Genomic DNA, 23,213 nt, shown 5'->3' on the forward strand with positions numbered 1-23,213 from the left:
TCAATATTGTCCATTATGTAATGTCATTAACAAAAAAACCTGAAATATAAGAAAGTTGGAACACACAACAATTTTGTTAGTTTGAAAAGTAAAAACAAAGAAGTTTGGGAAGAAAGTGATGTCTTGGTTAGTTTGGTGCATTGTTAATATCATTAATGTTTAGTAAACAAAATCAGAAACATTCAGGTGAAATATTTAGGATAACATTGAAGACAAAGGAAGATAATGGTTTCGGGTAAGCATTGCAGACAGAGGAATAAAAATAAAAAAAAATTCACCTGAAACAACAAAACAAAGTCAGAGGAAGATAATGGTCCCTCTAATTAACTTCCTTCTGATATATAAATAAGAAGGAAGATGGAATGTTTCAAAATTATGGGCGGGATGCAAAATTTTCGGCAAATTTTTTTCCAAAAATTCGAAATTTGAAAGAAATAGATAGAGAATAAGCTGTTTTGAGAAAGATTTAGAGAGAGAAAAACAGAAAGAGAGAGACTTGGAGATATTTAGGTGAGATTTCCCGAAATTTCGAGAGATGGAAGGAGCAATTAACGTCAAATCTCGGCTGGGAATTAAATGCTCCCTCTCCATCACGCTGACACGACGTTAGGAAACAAGACAGTTTCCATTGGAGGGGTAAAAGAGGAATAAATAAAATGAAAACTAGAAAAGTGTGAGTTGTCCTGACACTTTGGACTGGAAACGCATATTTGACCGATTTTGGAGTAAACGCTGATTTCCCCCCGAAATTTTGACCAAACGCTCATTTTTTGTTTTTTTTAGTGCAGTACTTGTTAAAAAAAATGTTATAGGTTAACATTATTGGAGAAAAGGCCGCAAAACTTTGTTAGCCCTAAACCCCCAAATACTCAACCGCGCCACTAACGCCCGCAAGGATTGCCGACAAACTATCATTGCCAGCTACACTTCAAAAGAATTCCATCTTCTTCCACTGTTACCACCACCGCTTTGTATCTCTGTCTTAATATTCCAATAAAGGGAAGGATTCCCTTCGTTGGAACCGAAGGTAAAATGTTTCACCTGGAACCCCAAAACCCTCGACCTGTAAAACCCTTGAACAAGGTTTTTACCCTTGATCGAGGGTTTGTGGTGGTCGGCCACCACGAGATGTAGGCTTTACACCTCGTGTGTTTTTAGATTTCACCTTGAACTCTTCCTCTGAGACAAAAGGACTTCCAACAAAGGAAACAATTCTCTTGGCTGTAACAGTGAGAGTAGAAAGAGAGAGAGAGAGATATTGAGAGGACGACATCCAAATTCCTATTTTATTGTTGCGAAGAGATGATGGATGACCGAGGTACATGTCTTGATCGAGACTGTTCACAAGTGAGATGTCTGGTAAGAACTCTGCAAGTATTGGGTGGAAGATGTACTCTTTTAATTGGGGTGTCAGAAAAGCCACATTGAAATGGTTCATATTGACACCAATGCATTCTTGCACATAATTTACACTGACATAATGATCATCATTACTATGATTCTTGACATTAGGAAAATGAGATTATACTAAACAAAGTCTACTACATTAGCCAACAAAAAGTGAGTCAGGTGGATGATCTAATCCATCCAGGAGCTATTGCCTGTTCTTCTCAAATAGTTACATTTCCAGTCCATATATGTACTAGGCATAAACTTCATATAGACTACTCCTAAGAGCCAAAGCTTGCTTCTTCATTTACAAATACCCTATGTTCAATTTCTGCCGCATTTGACAACTTCAAAGATCTTATTTCGCAGCTCCTGCCACAAAATAGCTTGAGTCATCTGTTTTCACCTGCATTACCACAAAAAATAACACCAGTTCCAACTTCAGATTATTCAGATTTCATAAAAGCAATACCGTACATATAATGCGTTCTGCTCTTTATTGGCTTCACTTTTTTTTTTGATGTATTGAAAGCAAAGAATTTACAGGATGCTTCAATATTTCATGTTCTCGTACAGTAATACACGATATTAATTCAGGTTTTAGCATTAAACGAAACAAACCACTGTCTTTCTCAATTTCAAAAATGTTCTTATATCACTATGTACCAACTACCACGAGGTAAAACCCGCCTGATATAATAGGTGCAACAAACAAACAAATCTGATTTACTTAACACTCGAAAATCAAATATTAAAGAGAAATTTAGGCACGAGGAAGCAAAATGAGCAAGAGACAAACTTTGATTTGGGTAAAATATGGAAGGCAAGAAACAGGCCCATTCTCAAAGGCGGCAGGATCTTGTTTGAGGGGATAAAAGTATCAGTTTTACCATTAATGTTTCACTGGGCAAAGAGAAAACGATGGACACATTTGGTTTCGTATAGAAACTTTGTGATCAAATGGGAGCTGATGTTTATAACATATTTTGTTTTGCTTTATGGGTGCCTGGGGCTGGGGCTGGGGCTCTTTATAAAAATTCCCCTATTGTATATAACATTTTATATATATCTTGGTAAAAGAAAAATTAGATAGGAACTACCTTTTTTTGTTTAGTTCACAAAAGAGTCCACCATCGTTGCTTGCTATCAGCAGGGATAACCGCATTCATACGGTTATACAAAGAGAAACCCAATAATATCCTCTCAGTTCCAATACGAATTTCACTGTTGATATGCAAAATCCTTTCTGCAGGTTGCATTTGATGAGTGGCACTGCTAATACTGTGCTCGAGAAAGCAAAGGTTGCAAGAACCTCAATGGACACCTGACTGTAGATGCAAGACGTGTTGAACAAATGAAGAAGTACAAGCGAGGAATGAAAACAGACTACAACTTACTGGAAAGAAGTGTATGTACATTGTCTTTGACATGGTAGTGTTGAAACTTCAAACCTTATCTCCTGCCAACTGAATGAATTTGACTAACCAAAATGTCTCTCTTCTTCAAATAACAAGTTCATGTCAGCATTGGATTTGGGGGAATGGTGATTGCTTTCACCACTTGATTTACTTAAAGGCAGTTTCTTCCTTAGAAAGTCTATCCAATCCATAACTTCTCGACAACATTCTTCATTTTCTGCTGCCAATTCTGCAACTTCAGTCACTGCATGACACAATTGATCATACCGTAACTGTCCAGGAGTTGCGCCCGAATTAGAATAATTGGTTTTGATCCATGTATGGGATCTGCGTACATCCTTTCTCCATCGTTTAAGGATATACTTTTCTGGAATTAGCAGAATGTCGTTTTGAATCAACACAAAAATTACATGTCTACAAAGTATTCCTCTAAACTCAAACATATGACAACTACACTTGATTTCACATTCAGGGCCCTTAAAAGAAACAGTGTAGATCATCCTTTTTTTAGCCTCACCAATCACTATATCCTCTCGTATGTCATACTCCGCGACCATGTAACCTTCGCGTGTAGAAATTTGACGACAATATAACTGCCCGGTTAACTCAATTTGATATTCTTTGAATTTTGAGATGGTGTACACACTTTGGATTTGTTTCTCTATCTCAAAAGTAGTTACACATGGAAACATTTGTGAAAATGACTTCAAATCCATTGAAGATTCTTTTTCCACTTCATTCATCATTGCCTTGTCATATTGTTCCATAAATTGCTTTACAGTAGTTTTTGAATTGATATATCCATAAAAAAATGAATTTGCACTTTCATTTCGTTGCGTAGTCGACATCCCAGCCCAAAAGTTTGTCTTGACATAACATGGTACCCAACGATTCCTCTCTTCATATGCATCATTCAACAAATCATTTCGATGCAACCCATACTTGTCAATCATCTCACTCCACCCCTGTTCAAACTCTGCCGGGATCTGCGAGTCATATATCAAACCTTCCATAACAACACCAATGGAATCAAAATGTTCATGGGAACTTAACATTGTAGTCAACTTCTTCATGACAAGGCATAGGCACCATCGGTGCCTTGTGTCAGGGAGAACAATTTTAATTGCACTTTGGATTTCTTTGTTTTGGTCAGTAATTATTCCTTGAGGAGCACAATGACCCATGCATACGAGCCATGCCCTAAATAGCCAAACAAATGTCTCGGAATCCTCATTTGAAACAAAGCCACATCCAAGTAAAATAGAATGACCATGGTGGTTGACCCCAATAAAAAGGACAATTGGCACCTCATATCTCTTGGTCAAATACGTTGTGTCGAATGTGATTATATCGCCAAAATCCTTGTACGCTTTCCTAATCCTACCATCAGCCCAAAAAACATTTTTTAGTCTACCCTCATCATCAAGGTCCAAACTAAAGAAGAAACTCTTATCATGCTCTTGCATTTTTAGAAAATAATTTTGTACCGCAAGGGCATCTCCTTCCCCGAATCGTAATCTCCTCCTTTTATCTATGCTACTTCTACCTGTTTTATCTTCTCTGTCAGTTATTTCGAGTGGTTTCCTCTTTGCTGCACTAATTGGTCTATTGCATTTATAGAAACGTGACATTGTTGGATCCATCTGATGATTGTGATTAAGGTTAACTCTGGTAATAAGCCATTTACCATCTGGCTCGAGTCTTGCCGAGAGCTTAACCTCACAACCTGATCTAGTGTCTGCCTTAGGGGTCAAGGGTTTGCTTTTAGGATATCTCCTGTTTTCCATGGCACACGTATAGGACACGTATCTTATTACTCCGTCTGCGTCCCTCTTCCTTGATCTTTTCCTAACTGGAAACCCCATTCGACGTGCGTAAGTTTTGAAAAATTCAAACAATTCTTCATCATCATCAAATGTCATCCCAACCTTTGGTTCATCTGTTTCTGTCTTGTCTTTGTCCATTTCACAATCAAGACTGACAACTTTATTCGATGTTCCGCTTTCAGTTCCTATGTGGACATAATAGAGTAGTAGTCAATTTACTTGACGAAAATGGTAACATCAACTCAAATTTTTCTTCATTAGGAACATGAAGAGAGAACTGGAATCTAAACATTAAAAAAAAAACATAAACTGATAGAAGAATGTTATGAGTAAAGTCAAAGGTGAAAATAAAAAGTAAACATAATAATATAGAAAAATGACGTCGATTAAAATTCACAATTGCGACTAATCAGATACTCGTCATTAGTCGACTCCTCGAATACTCGATTATGTATGAAATTAATTGGCTGACTAGCTGACCCAATAACCCAACTTGCTCATTTGAAATTTAATCAACCAACATTGTTATTAAAAGAAATTAACAAAGTCGAAAAACAACTACAAGTCCCTAATGTTTCGAACTAATTAAGAACCTAAATTATAAAATTGAATACTGAATTAGTTGAAGAGTAAAGATTGAAGAGGTACCCATCGAAATAGTAAAGGTAGTCAGTTTTTTTAAACCAGTTTCGGTAGTGGATTGCTTCTCCATGTTATTCAACAGCAAGAGATGCTATGAAAGCCTGAAAATATTCTACTGGAGATGATTAATCAAAGAATCAAGTCCCTCTGTACTCTAATCGAGATAGCTTCATACTCTAGTCTGTGTGCATCACCACATTAAACCTAGAGAATAAAAAAAGCTGTAATTGGTTGACGTAATGAAGCCCTAGTAATCTCGAATTTCAGAACGAAGAATAGAAGTACCGTTTACTGGCGGAGAGATGCTGGTCGAGAGATGTCGTCGGTCATGGAAGCTCGTCTGATCGCCCTACCAGTTCGTTCCACGAATATGAAGCCCTAGTTACTCTTTTGATTTTTCAGTTTATTTCGAAGAAGAGGGTCTTGTCAAATGTGGTGAGATTTGGGGGCCTTTTAGGGAGAAAGTCCAGACATAGACGAATGCTATTAGCGCCCTTCTACCAGCAAAATTGGGGGTGATTTATGGCCAGCGCTTTGGGGAAAGCTAAATAGTTTCCGGGGTGTGAAGACTTGGTAAAAAATTGATCAATTTTGTTTGACAATTTTATTTAGGGAAAAGCAAAATAGCTTCTCCACCTCATCTTCTCTCTCTCTCCACCTCATCTTCTCTCTCCCTACCATTATCTCTCTCTCTTCTCTGATTAGGTCGCCGCCCGGAAAATTTTCCGGGCGACGACCATGAAAAAAAAAAAATTTCACTCACTCTCTCTAGAAACTCGGCGAAGGGGTTTCACTTCTCTGGAGTTCCGGTCTGTTAACTGGTCTGTTCTTCAACAGACCAGATCTCGCCGGAGTTTCTAGAGAGAGAGAGTGAGTGAATTTTTTTTTTCTTTTTTTGCCCCCGGGAAAATTTTCCGGCCGGCGACCTGTCGGAGAAGACAGAGGGGTAAGGTGGAGTGTTTTTTTTTTTTTATTTCCTCTTAAAATTTATTTCCCCAAAAAATTTCTAAAATTCTACATATTCCCTTTAAAATTTCACACCCGGAAATTATTTAGCTTTCCCCAAAGCGCTGCCTGATTTATTTGTAACCGAGGCGCCTGTAACCACAACAAAAAGGCGCCTTTAGAAGTTCCTTTTTAGTAGAGGGATCAATATTGTTGTCTCTCTTCTCTGTCACTTGCCCAGCAATCGAAGAAAGAAATAGGGCTTGGCTTATTCATCTGGTGGTGGAACCAAATCAAATGAACTCGCCTGACCAACAACCTCCGGCGATCACCAACACCTCTCTTTATATAACCGATGTTTCTGCTTTTGGTATTTCAACCTCCTCTTTCTTATCATAATTATAATGTTCATTTCTCTATCTGTATTGTTCAATTTGAGTCCCCTTGGTTTCATTTTCTTCTTCAAACAAACATAAAGGATCCATTTTTAATTTGAAGTAAAAAACTTCACAGTTATATATAGATGGATGATGAATTTTATGAGAAATTTATTGTTACTTTTTTTTTCATGTTTGTTACATCTTCTTTCAGGAGAAGAAGCATCTGGACAAGTGAAAACATTAACTACATTTTCTATTTCTATGGGTAACTTTCCTCACTCCCCTTACTCTCCCAATTTCATCACTATCATTTTAATAATCTTAACTCTGATGTTATCTTCTTTTTTTCGAGAAATTGACAAACATTGTTCTAATAGTCAATTCAGAATGCGTTGTTAAACAGTTTTTCTCACTAGTATGCTATTATGTCAGGTACGGGAATTGAGGTGGGATCCTCAGATAAAGTGGTAGAAGCGGAGCACGAATCAAGCAAAGTCACCACTGAAACAGACGAACCCAAGGTTGGGATGTTGTTTAATGACGATGAAGAATTGTTTGAGTATTTCAAACTCTACGCACGTCGAGTGGGATTTCCAATTAGGAAAAGATCAAAGAAGAAGGATGCCGATGGGACTGTTAGATATGTAGCATTTGCATGTGCTCTAGAAGGCAGGAATGATCCTAAATCTAACAAGTTATTGAGCACGAGACCATTTACTCGGACAGGGTGTCGTGTTAAGGTCTCGGCAAGATTTGAACTAGATAAATGGTTAGTTACCAAAGTCGAGCTTAATCACAATCATCAGATCATTCCAACCGCGTCTAGATATTATAAATGCAACAGGGAAAAGAGTTCGTCATCAAACAAACGTACCGGAAATGATGAGGGAGAAAACTTATGTAAACATCACAATGAAAAAGTAAAGAGATTACGGGTTAAGGAAGGAGATATTCTAGCAATACAAAATTATTTTCTGAAAATGCAGGAGCAAACTACGGGATTCTTCTTTAGTATGGACCATGACAAAGAGGGGCAACTAAAGAACGTTTTCTGGGCAGATGGCAGGAGCAGAAAAGCCTACAAGGAATTTGCCGAGATAATCACATTTGACACAACGTATTTGACAAATAAGTATGAAGTGCCAATTGTCCTTTTTCTTGGTGTTAACCATCATGGTCAATCGTCATTACTTGGATGTGGATTCGTTTCAGATGAAAATGTAGAGACGTTCGTCTGGTTATTTAGGATGTGGCTTGTATCAGTGGGTCACTGTGATCCTCAAGGAATAATTACTGACCAAAACAAACAAATTCAAAGTGCAATTGAAACAGTTTTACCTAATAGTAGGCATAGATGGTGTTTGTGGCATGTCATGAAGAAGTTGCCTAAAATGTTAACTGGTCAGGAAAATTGTGAGTCTATCATTGTGTCTTTGGAAAACGCAGTGTATGACACACAAAGCCCAACAGAGTTTGAATGCAGTTGGAGTGAAGTGATTGACAAGTATGGGTTGCATCAGAATGATTCATTGAGTGGATTATTCAAGGATAGGCATCGGTGGGTACCATGTTATGTGAAATCCAACTTTTGGGCGGGTATGTCTACTGCACAGCGAAACGAGAGTATAACTCCATTTTTTGACGGGTATGTCAATCCAAAAACAACGATGGAAAAATTTATAGAACAATATGAAAAGGCAATGAAGAATAAAGTGGAAAAAGAAGCTATGTTGGATTTGAAGTCATCTTCTCAAATGCCCCCTTGCGTAACTACTTTTGAGATGGAGAGGCAAATCCAAAGTGTTTACAGCATCCCAAAATTCAAAGAGTTCCAAAATGAGTTGACTGGACAACTGTACTGCCGTCAGAATTCTGCTCGAGAAGGTTACATGGTATCAGAGTATGACATTCGAGAGGATATAGTGGTTGGTGAGGGTAAAAGGAGAATGGTCTATACTGTTTCCTTCAAGGTCCCCGAGTGTGATATTTCATGTAGTTGTCACATGTTTGAGTTCAGCGGAATTCTTTGTAGACACGTTATATTTGTGTTACTACAAAGTGATGTGGTGTTGATTCCAGATAAGTATATCGTGAGAAGATGGAGGAAAGATGTTCGGAGATGCCATGCACGTGTCAGAATGAATTATGATAATTTGGATTCAACTCCTAAACAATTGCGATACGACCAATTGCGTCTCGCTGTTACTGAAGTTGCAGAATTGGCAGCAGAAGATGAAGATCATTACCATGAAGTTATGAAGTGGGTAGATTATCTAAAGAAAAATTTGCCTATGAGTAAATCAAGTGGTGGAAGTAACAATATTGCCCCTAAATCCGCTGTTGACATGAACTTTCTATTTGAAAGTTGATATGTTTGTTGGGTCAAATTTATTCCTATTGCGGGAATTAAGTTTTGAGGTTCGAGATTTCCTTACCATAAACAACTAGTATATATTCCTATCAGTAATATTTTCACTTGTTATGCTCTGTAGATGTTCGGTCAGTCAACACCTTTAATATATAGACCTCTTTAAATGTCGGTTTGCATAGAAATAGGTTAATAATATAACAAACATGATATTGTAGTAATTCCCGTGAGACCCCTGCAGCCTCTGTTTGTTATTATCGCTTGGTCCAGATGCACTGATCAAACCTTGCTGTTGGATGGGGTCCATTTTGTGGTGTCGAACCCATAAGGGCGGTGATTGCAGCGACGTTTCCTGATGCGATATACAAGGTATTCTACTTATCTCTTACTATGTTTCTTGTTTTTCATATATACAAGGTAGTTTTTGCTTCTTGATTTGGGTGGTTTTGCTTTCAATTTATACTTGCAAGTTTTCATATATTAAATAATAATTCTTTCTCCTGGCCGGAAAAAAAAATGTTCTTTATTTTGTTTACATTAGCTTTTCTCTTGAAGTTTTGGTGCAGCCACTTCGAGGATTTAGCGCTCTGATGTGTTGCTCCTGGCAACGTACGATCAGTGTGTCTTGTAATCCTTTGGAATATGTATTGCCGAAGCTCTGCTTGCAGTTGCTACTTTGTCTAAAATTGTAGTGTTCCTTGTGGTAATGTTGTTGTCTGGATATGTTCATGGTTTGGGTTCACTGTGATGAAATCTGATGCTGATTAAATTATTGCATCACCAGTGATGATCATCATAATGCAATTATCAAGCAGTATTCTAAAATTCTCTCATAAAAAAAAAGCAGTATTCTAAAATTAATCAGGCTGGACTTTCGAAATAATCTGGAAAATAGCCAAAACCTTCTGATTGCTACTAGAAGCAATCAGTCAGCTCCACCATTGGAACATATTGATTTGGATCGACGATCAGAGTGTCTGGTGCGAAGTAGCTTCAACTCCGGATGTGTCTTTCACCAATCCAATGGATTTGCCGGCACTTTAGGGGTGGTACAGTTCTGAGAGAGCTCATTATGGAGTAATCATAAGCAATGTGGGTACTTCAGTAGTTTCAACAAACTATGTTTACACACTGACCAATAAAAGAAAAAACAAAAACTAGGTTTAGGGTCCATTGGATGCCTCCTACCAAAGTGTTTTAACGTAAAAACCATTTTTTTTCCGTGGGAAAGAAAGTTGAATTTCTCGCATAAACAATATGGGAAATTGATTTTTCCACTTTATTTTTACACATATCAGACGATTATCAGCGTGATGGTGGTATTGTAGTCAGAACACTTCAGACTTTACGATATAAATTGTGTTTACAACGCGGCAAGCTAAATTACTCATTATTGAGGGGAGAAATTCAATTACCAATGAGTAACGTGGGTAAAGGCAAAAAACTAAAAATCTAGTGTCGTATTTCCCTTGTTCCTGTGCAGCTCAGCGATGGAGTGATCCTTTGTAGCTTAGCAGTAGAGCCGGTCAGACAGACTACTAACTAATTGGTTAGTAAGTTTAAATTCTTCACTCCATTATGAATAATACTCCAATAATTTCAAGTTTCTTCTTTCCAATATGGTTCAAAAGCAAATTGGGTTATTTCTCAAATAGCCCCCAACTTTGTGACCAGCTTCCTGCCTAGCCCCCTACTATATCAAAAATACCCAGATGGCTTCATTTTTCAATTACCATTATAACACCGTTAACCAGTCATATTTTCTCTCTCCTCCATCTCATCATCTCTCTCTGCCACCTCATCTTCTCGCCACCTTATCTTCTTCACCGGCAAAGGTCGCTGGCCGACCAATTCCGGCTAGCGACCTTCAAACCATAAAAAAAAAAAAAAAATTCCCAGACCATTATAGAGAGAGAGAGTTAGAAGAGAGAGAAAACAGAAGAAGAAGAAGAGAAATTCTTTCTTTTTTTAGGGCTTGAAGAAGATGAGGTGGAAGAGAGAGATGATGAGATGGAGGAGAGAGAAAAGGTGACTGGTTAACGGTGTTATAACGGTAATTGAAAAAAGGGAGCCACCATAAAGTAGGGGACTACGCAGGAAGCTGGTCACAAAGTTGGGGGCTATTTGACAAATAACCCCCGCAAATTTGGGCTAAGTGGATGATAAGTGAGAATAGACGGTTAAGATGAATTGTCGAACACAAAGTTGGATAAGGCAAAATGACCCAAGATAGTTCAGTTTCTTCTTCCCTTTCTTCTTTCACAAATCAAACACAACAGTTGGCAATGGCACTTCTCAACGCTTCTTCCTCCTGTACGCTCTTCTCTTCCAAATTTAACCTAAAATCTTCTTCCCACCTTCTTAACAAATCTCACCTCTCATCATCTCCAACTCTCCCCTCACTTTCTCTCTCTACCTCGCACCAACACTTTCCCGTAAAATCTCTCTCTCCTCACAGACACTCATTCTTTCTCTCTCTAATTCTAATTCTAATTCTAAATGTGTTATCATGTATTTTAGCAGAAACTTGAAGCTTATAAAGATATTTTCACATCATTTGGGGAATCCATAACTACAGCATGTCTTTTAGCTCTTCTATCCACTTCAGTCGTCTTCGTTGATCCCGCTCTCGCCTTCAAGGTATTCACTTTATTACTATACTATTAACAGACAATTAAAGGAAACCCTAATTAGCTCTTTCCAATTTTGTTGTTGAAAGGGAGGAGGTCCATATGGTTCTGAGGTAACAAGAGGTCAAGATTTGACCGGAAAAGATTTTAGCGGCAAAACTCTAATCAAACAAGATTTTAAAACGGTATCACATTTTCACCCCCAATTTTTGAATGTTAGTTGGATTTCAATTTTGGGTTTGTGAGTCTTTAGTTTTTTTGTCTTTAGTCAATATTACGACAAGCTAAATTCAAAGGTGCAAAGTTACTGGGAGCGAGCTTCTTTGATGCTGATTTAACAGGTTTAATTGCTTTCTGAAAAATGTATGTTTCATTGAACTTATTGTCTGATATATATACTCATGGAGCTAGCTGATATTCAATGGCCTAATTGTTCTAGGAAACATTTCAAACATCGTCGAAATTGAAACCGAGTGTTGACTTGTTCTTGTGTATGTGTTAACATTCCAGTTAAATCCATTTTAGAAAAATGATTTTGCCTAAAAGTTAAGCTATGAGTCTGGGGAAGTCGGAATAGCAGAGAACTCATCTTCGGGTGGGCTTACGACTTAGATACTTCAGCTTTTATCCGCACCGCACTTGGCTACCAGGTGTTTACTATGGGCACGATAGTTGGTATACCAAAGATTCGTCCTTCCCAATCCTCTTTTCGTAAGGAAAGGTCCTCTCGATGCTCCAACACCCAGACCGGATATGGACTAAACTGTCTCATGATGTTTTGAACCCAGCTCACTTATCGTTTTAATGGGAAAACATCCCAACCCTTGTAACATTGCTTATACCTTCCTTGCTTGGATGATGGGTCTTGAATTGTCTTGAATACCCCATAATGAACAATTGATTGCAAAAAACTAAGTTTATAATTATCGTAATATAGAAAATAGTATATGTCTACTACATAGCAACATTCTTTTTTTCTTTTGTTTTCTTTTCTATCCGTTTCTTCAATTCTATTGTACATTTATTCATCTCCTTTGCTTATATCAGGTAAACCAATTCTAGATTGTTTCCATCGTGAACCCATGCTGAAACATTGCGGGTTTCTTTGTGAAATTTTGTTTTCTTTAACTACCTAAGTTAAATTATTTTAAATATCATTCGATTAGGACAGTTGGCTCTACTATGGTTTTCAAATAATTTGAATGAATAGGGATCTAATCATTTGGGTACCGACTAAGTATCATAAGCTGTAGCCATATAGGCCTTCTAATTCAATCGGAATATAACTTGTATATCAGGGGCTGATCTGTCTGATGCCGATCTCAGAAGTGCAGACTTTTCCTTGGCAAATGTAACAAAGGTAGCTTCATACTAGAAAGATTTATGTGTCATCCTTTCAGCCCTGTCATTTGCTTAATTGCTTGTCCTCAATATACTTTTGGTCTGTCATTTTCTTTATTTCATCAACTACTCTTCTCATTCTGATCTATTCACAAAGATCTATAGGTTGCCAAATTTGTTTTATTTCATCAACTACTTTTCTCATTTTTATTATTTCATCAACTGATCTCGATTGGATGCTACTGCACCTATCCCTGCTTTCTCTGGTCCTGATACTGCCTCTTACTCTCGCGGGCACACTTCTACTTGATTAGACCTCTTGGGCCTATCTATCCTCTTTTAATTTAAGAGATCTATTCCTGACGCTTGCGTTTGTGTAAATAAAAGTAAAACTCAAAGCTTGCAAAACTTACTTGTCCTAGTTTGCTACGTAAAGGCACCACCGTTTCTTAATTTTTTTGGGCAATCCCTCAAATGTGGATTTGTTTCCTAAAGTCCGTTAGTTGGATCCGTGGAACCAAAGTCCCACTTGGAGTCACTAATGTTGTGTTTATGATTATCATAGAAGGCCTTAGACATTGATCAGAATTCAGAAGCATACGGAGATCTCGTAGTTTTTCCTGATAGCAAATATTACAAGGTGCTTCTATACTTGAGTCCTGGAATGTCGGTGCCTATTGTCTTGAAGGTGTTATTATTTTATCTTTTGGAACAGCCAGTTGTATTGGGTTATAGATTTCACTGGCTAGAGATGACTACGTAAATATAAATAGAAAAATATTGTTATGAGAATTATTACTATATTATTAGAACTCATCAAAGTAACCTAGTGACTAAAGAGAGGCTAGTAACTATTGAATGGTGATTTGAAATAAATTTCCAAGAAGCTGTATGTTCTTCATTTTTTGACAAGATATTTACCTTGAGAAAGATGGAGTCATCAATTTGTCTATAACTGTTTTTGTTCATGTCTTTCAAGTGTAGGTTAATTTGAGCAATGCAAATCTGGAGGGTGCTCTTGTTACTGGCAATACATCGTTTAAGGGATCTGTTATTACAGGCGCAGGTATGCAGAAGAAAATTAACTGATTTCATGTTTAACCATTCGTAAGTTTGCCTTGAATGTCAACCATCCTGTAAAGATGTATGTGGATCACTCTTCCTACGAGATCAGACAGTCAAGCCTGCCATGATAAAACGATAGCGTCAGTCCAGTAGTCGTCATTCAAACTGTAATAGTAGAAAAGCAAAATGGGGTTCCACCAAAAAAGTACCACCTTACGGGAGTTGTACTTGACGCGGATGTAGAAATTCGTCTGCTGGTAATGGATGATTCGTTGGGGGATGGGGTGGTATTCAGCCTCCTAAGTTATCTCGAACTGATTTAGTCCCTGAAGAGGTGTCCGACTCAGCCTATTAGATGTCTGATCTTGACTTGAAACTTTACTTTTTCATTTATTGTTTTGTGCATTATATAAGTGCCAAAGGTTCCAATCAACATTCCATTGAAGACAAATGATGGAGACTATTTAACTGTGTTTTGTTTGCACCTTTCCCTTTTTCAGATTTTACTGACGTGCCTTTGAGAGAAGATCAAAGGGAATATCTGTGCAAAATAGCTGACGGGTAAGAACATTTCTTTCCCGCACAAACTTTGAGTGTTTAGTCTCTCGATATTTCAGCTGACCTGCTACCAGTAACAACTAACAAGTAGGTTTTCGACAGAGTGAATACAACAACTGGTAATCCTACCAGAGAGACGTTGCTATGCAAGTGATGCAGGAAGAACCAACCATCTTGCAGCAAATGGAAATATTGGGACTAAAGACCTCGACTTTTCCGCAAATTGAAACCGGCAATTAATTTTGTCGTTCCATTACTGTACAATGTGTAAGATTATAGTTATAATCTATCTCATTTGTTATTGTTATCATATATAATGTTATCTGTAAGACCACGGATGTCGTTGTTCTATTTTCCCTGTCCATCATGTACACAAAATATTTGATAGTTTCTTGTAATTTTCCATTTCTTATTGGAATAAGCTTCTTTGCTCACATACAAAATTAGCACTTCAGAAACTTTTTTTCGGTCATTTTTTCTCTTGAAAACGAACCTGTATCTGAATCCGAACAAACTACCCAAGGAAGAGGAATTCATTCTCTTAAACTGACAACCATTTTTGGGTATTTATGTAATTTCTTATCAACATCTACTCTTTTGCATTTCCGTCTCTCTCTCTCTACCCTATTTTTGGGTCCATAAAAGAGCACCAAAAACGCAGGTATAGCAGAAAAAAGTAGTGCCACTCATCACATGAAATAGCAAGAAAACAGTGTTTAAAAAGAATAAAAGTATCTTTTAGTTCTATAACGTATCTGTTGGTCATGAAAAAACCCATAATATGGTTAAATTTCATCTTTCTCCTCTAATACTTGGACCCTTCGGTATTTAGACAACAACCACTTTCAGGACCTTTCTTCTCTGCAGCTGGTAGCTACTAGAGATGTCAATTAGTGATGTTAAATTTACTGCAATTAAAAGACTAGTCACATTCTTCTCTCATAAACTTGGAGGAGATTTAGGCAAAGCACTTGTTATTGCAGGATTAATTCTTTATGCGATTTATATTTTTGTTTCTAACGGACATCCTTCGGAGTTGCTCGGTTCTTCAATCTTCAAACAACATGGAAAACATTTGTACACTACTATTAACATTAACGATATCGTTTTTGGGATTGCAACGTCTGCCAAGACATGGAGAGACAAGAGACAATACATTGAGGAATGGTGGCGCCCAAATATAACACGGGGATTTGTCTGGTTTGATAGAGATCCGAAAGAGTATCTACCATGGCCTTCATATTTGCCGCCTTTCAAGGTCTCCGAAGACATCAACAAATTTTGGGAGTACAACAGACATGCAATGCCTTATGCAATAAGGATGGTGCGTGTAATCTTGGAAACTTTTAAAGAAGTAAACGAGGGCGTGAAATGGTATGTGATGGCAGATGATGACACATTTCTGGTGGTCGATAATCTTGTGGAGGTTCTATCCAAGTATGACGCTAACGGGTATTTGTACATCGGACATAACTCAGAGTGCGTTGGCTCCAACTTTGACCATTCATTCCGGATGGCATTCGGAGGAGCTGGGTATGCTTTAAGCTATCCTCTTGCCAAGGCACTCTCCAATCACTTAGATGGATGTATTAAGAGATATCCCTTCTTATATGGAAGTGATCATATATTACAATCTTGTATATCTGATTTAGGGGTCATACTCACCCATGAACTGGGATTTCATCAGGTAATCTCAAACTTTCTTAGTTGTTATTATGACATGGGTTCCTATTCTTCCTAGCTAGGTAATAATAGTCGATATGTCTTTTAACTAGTTGTGTCTCTACAGATAGATTTACATGGAGACTTGTCGGGTTTCTTATCAGCTCATCCAAGAACTCCATTCCTGTCTCTGCATCACCTCGACCACGTGGATCCAATCTTCCCGTTCATGAATCGTCACGAAGCCTTGAAGCAGCTGAAAAAGGCAGCTGAAGTTGACTCATCCCGTTTGTTACAGCAATCCATATGCTACCATAAACCAAGTAACTGGTCTTTTTCGATCTCGTGGGGCTACTCTGCTCAAATTTATGAAAATATTCATCAAGCAAGCTTTCTAGAGAAACCTCTTATGACATTCAGACCTTGGAGGCCAACCAGGACACCACCTGCTTTCATGTTCAACACTCGGTTCGTCACTAAAGATCCATGCGAAGCTCCCCATTTCTTCTTTTTTGATTCCATTGAGCTCCAAGCAGGTGGGACTCAGATCATCACCATCTACACTCGTAAATGGCCAAGGAATCTACCAACTTGCTCATCAAGTGGTAATCACTCTGCTGATTCAATTTCCAAAATTCGTGTCATCTCACCCGCAAAAAGACTAAATTTAGTAAGTAAGAAGAAGTTTCATTGCAGAATTAGGTAGATAGAAAATATATTGTTGCTAGGTTTCTAATTGTCTTCTCTTGCAGGATGGAAGAAGAGGAGAATGCTGTGACATTGTTCGCATGTATGGTGGCGTAAACGTTATAGAGGTTCAAATCAGAGGTTGCAAGGAAGATGAGATAGTAGCATAAATGTAATTAGTTACATATTCTGTCTATGGAATTTTGATTTTTAAATATGTTGTTTTCGTGCCGAACCACTAATCAGAACTTCGTATAGTTAAGTAAGAATCATGATAGATGTAATATTCTGTATAAGATCTCCGCCATTAAAATGGGAGAAAGTGAGGTCTCGCGAACTACAATGGGGGGTTCAAATTGCAATCTTAAAACACTAAAGAACACAGACAAGATTCTAGATGAATATAGAGGTAGCATGTTGATCAAATGAAAGAAAATGTTTGTATACAGGGCAACGGGTACAAACAACTCGCAGGATCGTCTTCCCTTCTCCTTCTTGTTCTTTCACTTTATGCTGAGGCTTTGAGCTTACAAGGGAAAAGAAATGTTGGTTTGGATGCTCAGTTTCTCTCTCTCTCTCTCTCTCTCTCTCTCTCTCTCTCTCTCTCTCTCTCTGTCTCTCTCTTCTCTCTGTATTTTGAATTTCTCATGGTGGAGTAACAGATTCAAAGGAGTCGCATCTTCTTATTTTGACATGAAGAATGTTATCCACTCCCATACCCTTGTGGGGGCGAGTGATCTCGCAGCATTGTCGACGCGGTGCCTGTTCAAGAATCCATTCATTTGCAAGGAGTTAGTTTCTCAAATGATTTTATGACTGATATAACTATTTCTTTCATAGAATTTCTTAATGGAAACTAAAAGTTTCTCAATATCGAATGCACAATCTAAAGCAGTTACTATAAAATGAGAAGGGAGAGAGATTGGAGTTTCGACCTTTAACCATTCGCCAGGATCCATCTTCAAAGCTGAGACTTTAACAGTATCCACAGCCAAAGCAGGAAAGTAATCAGTTCGATTACATACCTTACCTGGCTCGTCTACAAATTTCTTATAATAAGTCATGGTTCCGTTCTGATTTCCAACTTCGTCAACAGTTTTCAAGAAATATATTAATGGCTGGTTGCACGGTTCAGTGCTCATATCCCTAGTGTTAAAAGTGAAAGGCTCATTGCTCCAACTCCTCCATGTCTTGAACGTGCGAATTGCAGTTCCAAGATCCCTAGCCGTCAACAAGGATGGGTATATCTGAACGGTGTAACCCCACGACACCGATACGGACCAGTTTCGGTTAAGGTCATGGCAGAAGCTTTGCTGCAAGGTTCGACCTGGGTCTGTCTCGTATGCATCTACCAACAACTTGAGAGAATCGATCCTACTAGCATTTGGAAAAATGGGTTTCACTTCATCCAGATGGTGCAGTGAGACTAGCGGTGCCAATGGATGAGCGGCTAATAATCCATATGCATCTTCTCTTACATCAACCTTCAAAACAACATCCAACAGAATGAGTTTCGGTCCTATTAAAAAAAGAAACTAGATGGTGCAAATAAACTTTTTCCATAAAAGAGCCCCAAGCAGAGGACTAGTTTGATTTAAAATTGTCGAGTATATATATATATATATATATATATATATAATCGAGGTACCTGATGGAAGCCAAGTTCTTTGGTGAGAGGAACCCCAATCTCTTTCAAGCATGCACCTACCCTTTCATCAGAGCCATATAAATCAGGGTATCTATCAATGCAGGAATCCAAAAGTTTGACAAGCTCAACCACCAATGGGTAACTAATGGCAAACCCACCACCACCATACCCCATCCCATAAGAATGTATAACATCTTGTTCAACACTCTCCGAATTCCCTCCGACATAATACATTTGATTGTGATCATACTTTGACAAAACTGATATCAAATTCTCTGTAAAAAATATGGTATCCTCATCACCCATAACAAACCATCTCACATTCTTTAGTCCAAGTCTATAATTCTCTAACACAATTCGAGCTAGTCTAAGTGCCGACCGATGTCCATACCAACATGTATAATTAAACCTGGATGTATCCTCGGAAACTTTGTAAGGGATGAAGGAGATGTTAGAATCTACAGCAGGCTCTTCGTCCAGCCAGACGTATCCACGAGTGATGTTGGGTTTCCACCACAACTCCGCATAATGCCTACGATTGTTCCACGTTTTAACAGAACCTCCTATGCCAAATAGTATGTGAGATATGTTTGTTTTGTACTCATGCTCATCTTGCAGGCTCAAATTAAAAACAGAGTGTTTTCTCAGGATACTGCAAATTGGGCATCCAAATTGAGAAATACTTGAGAATGTAGTAAAGAAAAAGAACGCGACCGAAAAGAATAGGAATATGTAAAAGGATACTTTCATTGGAGGAGAAAAAAGATCACCGCCCTTTTTTTCTGAAGACATCAACTTCCAAGTTTCGTACTGATCATTTCTTCTTTCACTATTCTTATCAGACATCTCGGTCTGTCTGTCTGTCTGTCTGTCTGTCTGTCTGTCTAGTTTGCCCAAGACGAAACTCTTACAACTGAACTTCTTTCTTTTGAGAGAGGGGATGAAGATACATGTAAATTTGTGTCTGTAAAAAAGAGAAAAATCAATCTCTAAGATTAGGAAGATCTTTTTCTTTTATTTTATTTGTTAAAGAAAGTGATTAGTTGCTTGGATTATACAAGTTGTTCATATTCTTTTCTTAATTCAATTTTTTTGTTCTGGTACCAAAAACATAAGATTGAGGGATTTGAATTATAATTCAGGAAATATTTAGATACTGCAACAATTATGAAAATCTTTAGGGTGATAGCAAGATTTTCAGTTTTTATTTTAGTAAGATTTTTAGTTTTATACACACGTTTTATTTTTACTATTTACACACACCACCCCCCTAACCAATCGGATTTTCACACTATTAGAAAATGCATTATTTTCTCTCTCACTGTCAGAATATCATGTATCTCTCTCAAACATGATTTTCTCTCTTTGTCACAATACGTATCCCCCTCAAAGATTGTTTCCCACCCTGGGTTGATGATTTTGCTGGAACTCCTTTAATGGTTTTAAGGTTTCGCCAGAAGAAAAAGAGAAAATGAGAAGCGAATCAAAGAAAACCTGAGGGTCCTGTGTAGCCGCTTGCGATAGTGGTGCATCCAAAAGAAGTCTCAAAAAGGAAACGTAGGAGTAGTTGTTTAAGGCCCGGGCTTTAGGACATCCAAAAGGTCTCTGGAGAATAAAGATTTTGGTCAATTAGATTTGATCTATTTATCAAAAGTTGACTTGTTTAATTTCTACTCACTGATTTTCATCTCCCACCCACCCCCTTCGACGACTACTGCTATTTATCTCTCCCTCAATCATCTTATCTGTTTCTTTCTTTCTCTCTCTCTCTCTCTCTTCCCTTTCTCTCTCTCTCTCCATTCACTTGAAGTTTTTCTAGATGCCCAAAATCCGTGGTCTTGTTTAATTAATTCACTTGATTAATAAAATTATTGCACTTTCTTTATTCTTTGTAAATTTTCATTTTTTCTAAATTTTAGACAAAGATCTAATTTTTCTAGACTTTTATGTTGTGGCAACTTTGTATGTGAATATGCCACAACAACGAATAATGAGAAGGGAGATTTTATACGGCCCCCTCATTTTTGTTAAAAGGCCTCCCCTGAGTGATAATTTAGCAAGTAAAATGGTTCATGGGGAGGCCTTTTAACAAAATTGGGGAGGCCTTATAAAACTTCCCTAATGAGAATGGTATAACTAAATTAATCTCTCAGATGAGTAGTATTACAGAGATTATATCAAATATGGGAATGCTATATGCAGAAGTGATTTTGACAAAATCCTGGACTTATTAACTCATTTGCACTAGAATATGAAGTTTTTCAAAGTTTGACAACAATCTAGCCGTTCTTTGACCTGAATGACTCAGTAGTTAACGACTGTGTCAACATCTTTTGTACATTCAACATTTCCCTATCAAATAACGCTAAGGAGGTTAATTAATCAGTTACAAATAAAAAATAAAAAATTATAATAATGGTGGATTTGAAGTAATCTAAGCTACCCAGGAAACAAAAATTGTATTATCAGTTGCCAACCATCACCAGATCAGTATGGAGTTCTCAATCAAAACACACCGCAAATCTACAATGAAAATTTTAAGTGTACAAAAGATTTTGACAAAATCCTTGACTTGATGAGTCACTCAAGTAAAAGATTATTCCAGATCGTAGTCAAACTTTGAAATACTTTATCTGTTAGCGAAAGCTAGTCATTAACTTTGGTGGTGCTCCTAGAGTCTGGGCTTTACAATTTCGTTGTAACATAGCCGGGCCTTTGGAGGTCGGGCTTTTTTCGCGCTTTCCCTCCCTATATAAAAACAGCAGTGAAGTATGCATTTTCCCTCCTCCTTCTAAAACCCTTCTCCTCTCTTGCTTCTCCCGTGGTTGCAGAAACCCTAGTTTGCCGTTGCGTTGTAACAAACTAAAGAAAAATGGTACATCTCTCTAATCCTTCTACCCTCTCTCTCTCTCCCTCTCTCTCTCTCTCTCTCTCTCTATATATATATATAATGATTGTATGTTTTGTTAATCATATCAATATTCAATAATGATAAATGGGTTTTGATGTGAAGACTGTTGAAGCTGTAAATCCGAAAGCGTACCCATTAGCAGATGCTCAGCTTTCCATTACTATTCTGGACCTCATTCAACAAGCTGCCAATTACAAACAACTTAAGAAGGGCGCAAATGAAGGTATTTTTATTCTCATCCACATAAAAAAAAGTTCCTTTCTTGGATTTCCCCTTTCTTTCTTTAGGGTTAGAGCTTGTGGTTAATGTGACATATTGAATTTGAATACAGCAACTAAGACTCTAAACAGGGGTATCTCAGAGTTTGTAGTAATGGCTGCTGACACCGAGCCTCTCGAAATTTTGCTCCATCTTCCTCTTCTTGCCGAAGATAAGGTATTATTTCTCCGTCAATATCTTGTTTATATTCGCCTGAATTCATTTTTTAGATTTTATAATGTACATGTACTATGTATAACCCTTTGTCCTTGAAAACTGTATGGGAGATTTTTTATCAAAATGCGTTACAACTTACAAAGTGATGGCGAGAGGCATAATTTGCGCAATGTTAGAGTTTGTGAGAATAGTCCCACATGGGAGAAAGGGTAACTAGCAACCAAGAATATAAAGTATAGGTCCTCTCCACTCATTGCCGATTGGTTTTGAGTTGGATGACCACAAACTTAATAGAGTTGATACATTTCAAAAGTATGTCGTGTTTTTCGAGTTCACTAAGATAACTTCACTAGAAATGTTGCTTCTGTTAAGCTAATTAAACTGATCTTCCGTTAGCAACTAATATTACTTCAAAAGCTCTTAGTATTTTACCAAAAGCTTCCAAGTGATAGTGAAATTTTCTTATTTTAACAATATCAATACTCTGATTTTGTCAAAGTTGATTCTCTTGTTCTCAAAACTTCCCTGTTTTTAGTTTCTAACTGACAGGAGTAGTTTGTTTTGTAATCCTAAGATGGGGAAACGTTTTCATTCAACAAAATTCTTCAAACGGGAACATGTAATTCATGCAAGTTATGTTTATGTACTTAATTTTGTTGGTGGCAGAATGTCCCATATGTGTTTGTTCCTTCACAACAAGCCCTTGGTCGTGCATGCGGAGTCACAAGACCCGTGATTGCTTGTTCAGTTACTAGCAATGAGGGAAGTCAGTTGAAATCACAAATACAACAACTCAAGGTACGTTAATGTTTGAATCAAGTAGCTTCATTTAAAGTTCAACAAAAAAAAAAAGTAGCTTCATTTATTTTACACACTTCTTATTTTTGACAGAAATGTGCTTAAATCCCGCTCGTTTTAAAATGCAGGATGCTATCGAAAAACTCTTGATCTAAAGTAGTAAAATGTTTGCGGCGTGATGTGCCTCTTGAATATCAAGTCTTGGTTATCCACAGAGGCTTTGACCGATGAAGTTCCTCGCATAGGGAGGATCTCTTTTCCTAATTTTTGCTTTTGGTATTTTCTTTTGTTTATCACGAGGATGTAAGAATATTTATCGTCGAAAAGGTTTTGTTCTGGGGTTGTAGTAAAACTTTCTGAATGATCTGTTGTCTTAATGAATGATATTGAGACTTGAGGGTGTGAATTAATCCATGTTTATGTGTTAATTCTTAACGGACGGATTATCTATTTTCTTTTTGATAATCCCTAATTTATAATAAAAATGTGATCCGGTAAGAATCAAGATTA

General features: G+C 37.5%; 6 protein-coding genes across 14 annotated transcripts; 4 read left to right on the forward strand and 2 right to left on the reverse strand.

The window, feature by feature from the left end:
• Window positions 1-1,466: 1,466 nt before the first annotated feature.
• Window positions 1,467-5,719, reverse strand: LOC147566706 (protein FAR-RED IMPAIRED RESPONSE 1-like). Of its 2 annotated transcripts, none has more exons than XM_086653223.1 (4): window positions 5,561-5,719; window positions 5,282-5,376; window positions 2,490-4,818; window positions 1,467-1,795 (listed from the first exon to the last, which is right to left on the reverse strand). In XM_086653223.1, the coding sequence occupies exons 2-3, from the start codon at window positions 5,343-5,345 to the stop codon at window positions 2,870-2,872; spliced, it is 2,013 nt and encodes a 670-aa protein (XP_086509349.1). In that variant the 5' UTR covers window positions 5,346-5,376; window positions 5,561-5,719; the 3' UTR covers window positions 1,467-1,795; window positions 2,490-2,869. The 2 variants fall into 2 exon arrangements, with proteins under 2 accessions (XP_086509349.1, XP_086509350.1); XM_086653224.1 differs by having other exon boundaries at window positions 5,282-5,479.
• Window positions 5,695-10,521, forward strand: LOC147566707 (protein FAR1-RELATED SEQUENCE 6-like). 7 transcript variants are annotated; one of them, XR_015230536.1, is made up of 5 exons: window positions 5,695-6,590; window positions 6,812-6,865; window positions 7,033-9,018; window positions 9,210-9,337; window positions 10,452-10,521. XR_015230536.1 is itself a non-coding variant. In XM_086653221.1 (4 exons), the coding sequence occupies exons 1-3, from the start codon at window positions 6,518-6,520 to the stop codon at window positions 8,967-8,969; spliced, it is 2,064 nt and encodes a 687-aa protein (XP_086509347.1). In that variant the 5' UTR covers window positions 5,695-6,517; the 3' UTR covers window positions 8,970-9,018; window positions 9,187-9,400. The 7 variants fall into 7 exon arrangements, 3 of the variants coding, with proteins under 3 accessions (XP_086509347.1, XP_086509348.1, XP_086509346.1); XR_015230535.1 differs by having other exon boundaries at window positions 9,187-9,337; window positions 10,452-10,517; XR_015230534.1 differs by lacking the exon at window positions 10,452-10,521 and adding an exon at window positions 9,524-10,221.
• Window positions 10,522-11,155: 634 nt separating this feature from the next.
• On the forward strand, window positions 11,156-15,005 carry LOC147566708 (Tetratricopeptide repeat (TPR)-like superfamily protein). Of its 2 annotated transcripts, none has more exons than XM_086653227.1 (8): window positions 11,156-11,403; window positions 11,492-11,608; window positions 11,688-11,783; window positions 11,867-11,939; window positions 12,897-12,958; window positions 13,924-14,005; window positions 14,505-14,565; window positions 14,665-15,005. In XM_086653227.1, the coding sequence occupies exons 1-8, from the start codon at window positions 11,188-11,190 to the stop codon at window positions 14,714-14,716; spliced, it is 759 nt and encodes a 252-aa protein (XP_086509353.1). In that variant the 5' UTR covers window positions 11,156-11,187; the 3' UTR covers window positions 14,717-15,005. The 2 variants fall into 2 exon arrangements, with proteins under 2 accessions (XP_086509353.1, XP_086509352.1); XM_086653226.1 differs by having other exon boundaries at window positions 11,166-11,403; window positions 11,489-11,608.
• Window positions 15,006-15,385: 380 nt separating this feature from the next.
• On the forward strand, window positions 15,386-17,254 carry LOC147566709 (fringe-like protein (DUF604)). Its single transcript, XM_086653225.1, has 3 exons — window positions 15,386-16,249; window positions 16,352-16,894; window positions 16,977-17,254. Exons 1-3 carry the CDS (start codon window positions 15,446-15,448, stop codon window positions 17,079-17,081), a joined length of 1,452 nt encoding a protein of 483 aa, XP_086509351.1. The 5' UTR covers window positions 15,386-15,445; the 3' UTR covers window positions 17,082-17,254.
• A 302-nt stretch (window positions 17,255-17,556) lies between these two features.
• LOC147566710 (glycosyltransferase (DUF604)) lies at window positions 17,557-19,405 on the reverse strand. The gene is made up of 3 exons (XM_086655336.1): window positions 18,560-19,405; window positions 17,847-18,395; window positions 17,557-17,673 (listed from the first exon to the last, which is right to left on the reverse strand). The coding sequence occupies exons 1-3, from the start codon at window positions 19,403-19,405 to the stop codon at window positions 17,557-17,559; spliced, it is 1,512 nt and encodes a 503-aa protein (XP_086511462.1).
• Window positions 19,406-21,276: 1,871 nt separating this feature from the next.
• Window positions 21,277-23,134, forward strand: LOC147566711 (uncharacterized). Its single transcript, XM_086668594.1, has 5 exons — window positions 21,277-21,434; window positions 21,573-21,693; window positions 21,802-21,905; window positions 22,572-22,703; window positions 22,832-23,134. The coding sequence occupies exons 1-5, from the start codon at window positions 21,432-21,434 to the stop codon at window positions 22,856-22,858; spliced, it is 387 nt and encodes a 128-aa protein (XP_086524720.1). The 5' UTR covers window positions 21,277-21,431; the 3' UTR covers window positions 22,859-23,134.
• Window positions 23,135-23,213: the final 79 nt, after the last annotated feature.

The sequence above is a fragment of the Eschscholzia californica genome, unplaced genomic scaffold, assembly GCF_041429995.1.
Source record: "Eschscholzia californica isolate CP2 unplaced genomic scaffold, dmEscCali1.0.p SCAF_1, whole genome shotgun sequence".
In the NCBI taxonomy this organism is placed as follows: Eukaryota; Viridiplantae; Streptophyta; class Magnoliopsida; order Ranunculales; family Papaveraceae; genus Eschscholzia; species Eschscholzia californica.

Bases quoted from the DNA above. Each gene is read 5' to 3' on its own strand.
- LOC147566711 (XM_086668594.1), top strand. The intron at 21,694-21,801 runs GTATTTTTATTC...ATTTGAATACAG, and splicing joins TAAGAAGGGCGCAAATGAAG to CAACTAAGACTCTAAACAGG. The intron at 22,704-22,831 runs GTACGTTAATGT...TTTAAAATGCAG, and splicing joins CACAAATACAACAACTCAAG to GATGCTATCGAAAAACTCTT.
- LOC147566710 (XM_086655336.1), bottom strand. From the start codon at position 19,405: ATGTCTGATAAGAATAGTGAAAGAAGAAATGATCAGTACGAAACTTGG. The intron at 18,396-18,559 runs GTACCTCGATTA...GTTGTTTTGAAG, and splicing joins AAGAACTTGGCTTCCATCAG to GTTGATGTAAGAGAAGATGC. The intron at 17,674-17,846 runs GTCGAAACTCCA...ATTCTTGAACAG, and splicing joins ATCCTGGCGAATGGTTAAAG to GCACCGCGTCGACAATGCTG.
- LOC147566706 (XM_086653223.1), bottom strand. From the start codon at position 5,345: ATGGAGAAGCAATCCACTACCGAAACTGGTTTAAAAAAACTGACTACC. The intron at 4,819-5,281 runs GTACCTCTTCAA...ATGTCCACATAG, and splicing joins TACCTTTACTATTTCGATGG to GAACTGAAAGCGGAACATCG.
- LOC147566709 (XM_086653225.1), top strand. From the start codon at position 15,446: ATGTCAATTAGTGATGTTAAATTTACTGCAATTAAAAGACTAGTCACA. The intron at 16,250-16,351 runs GTAATCTCAAAC...GTGTCTCTACAG, and splicing joins ATGAACTGGGATTTCATCAG to ATAGATTTACATGGAGACTT. The intron at 16,895-16,976 runs GTAAGTAAGAAG...CTTCTCTTGCAG, and splicing joins CCGCAAAAAGACTAAATTTA to GATGGAAGAAGAGGAGAATG.
- LOC147566707 (XM_086653221.1), top strand. From the start codon at position 6,518: ATGAACTCGCCTGACCAACAACCTCCGGCGATCACCAACACCTCTCTT. The intron at 6,591-6,811 runs GTATTTCAACCT...ATCTTCTTTCAG, and splicing joins AACCGATGTTTCTGCTTTTG to GAGAAGAAGCATCTGGACAA. The intron at 6,866-7,032 runs GTAACTTTCCTC...CTATTATGTCAG, and splicing joins TACATTTTCTATTTCTATGG to GTACGGGAATTGAGGTGGGA.
- LOC147566708 (XM_086653226.1), top strand. From the start codon at position 11,188: ATGACCCAAGATAGTTCAGTTTCTTCTTCCCTTTCTTCTTTCACAAAT. The intron at 11,609-11,687 runs GTATTCACTTTA...TGTTGTTGAAAG, and splicing joins ATCCCGCTCTCGCCTTCAAG to GGAGGAGGTCCATATGGTTC. The intron at 11,784-11,866 runs GTATCACATTTT...TTTTGTCTTTAG, and splicing joins TCAAACAAGATTTTAAAACG to TCAATATTACGACAAGCTAA.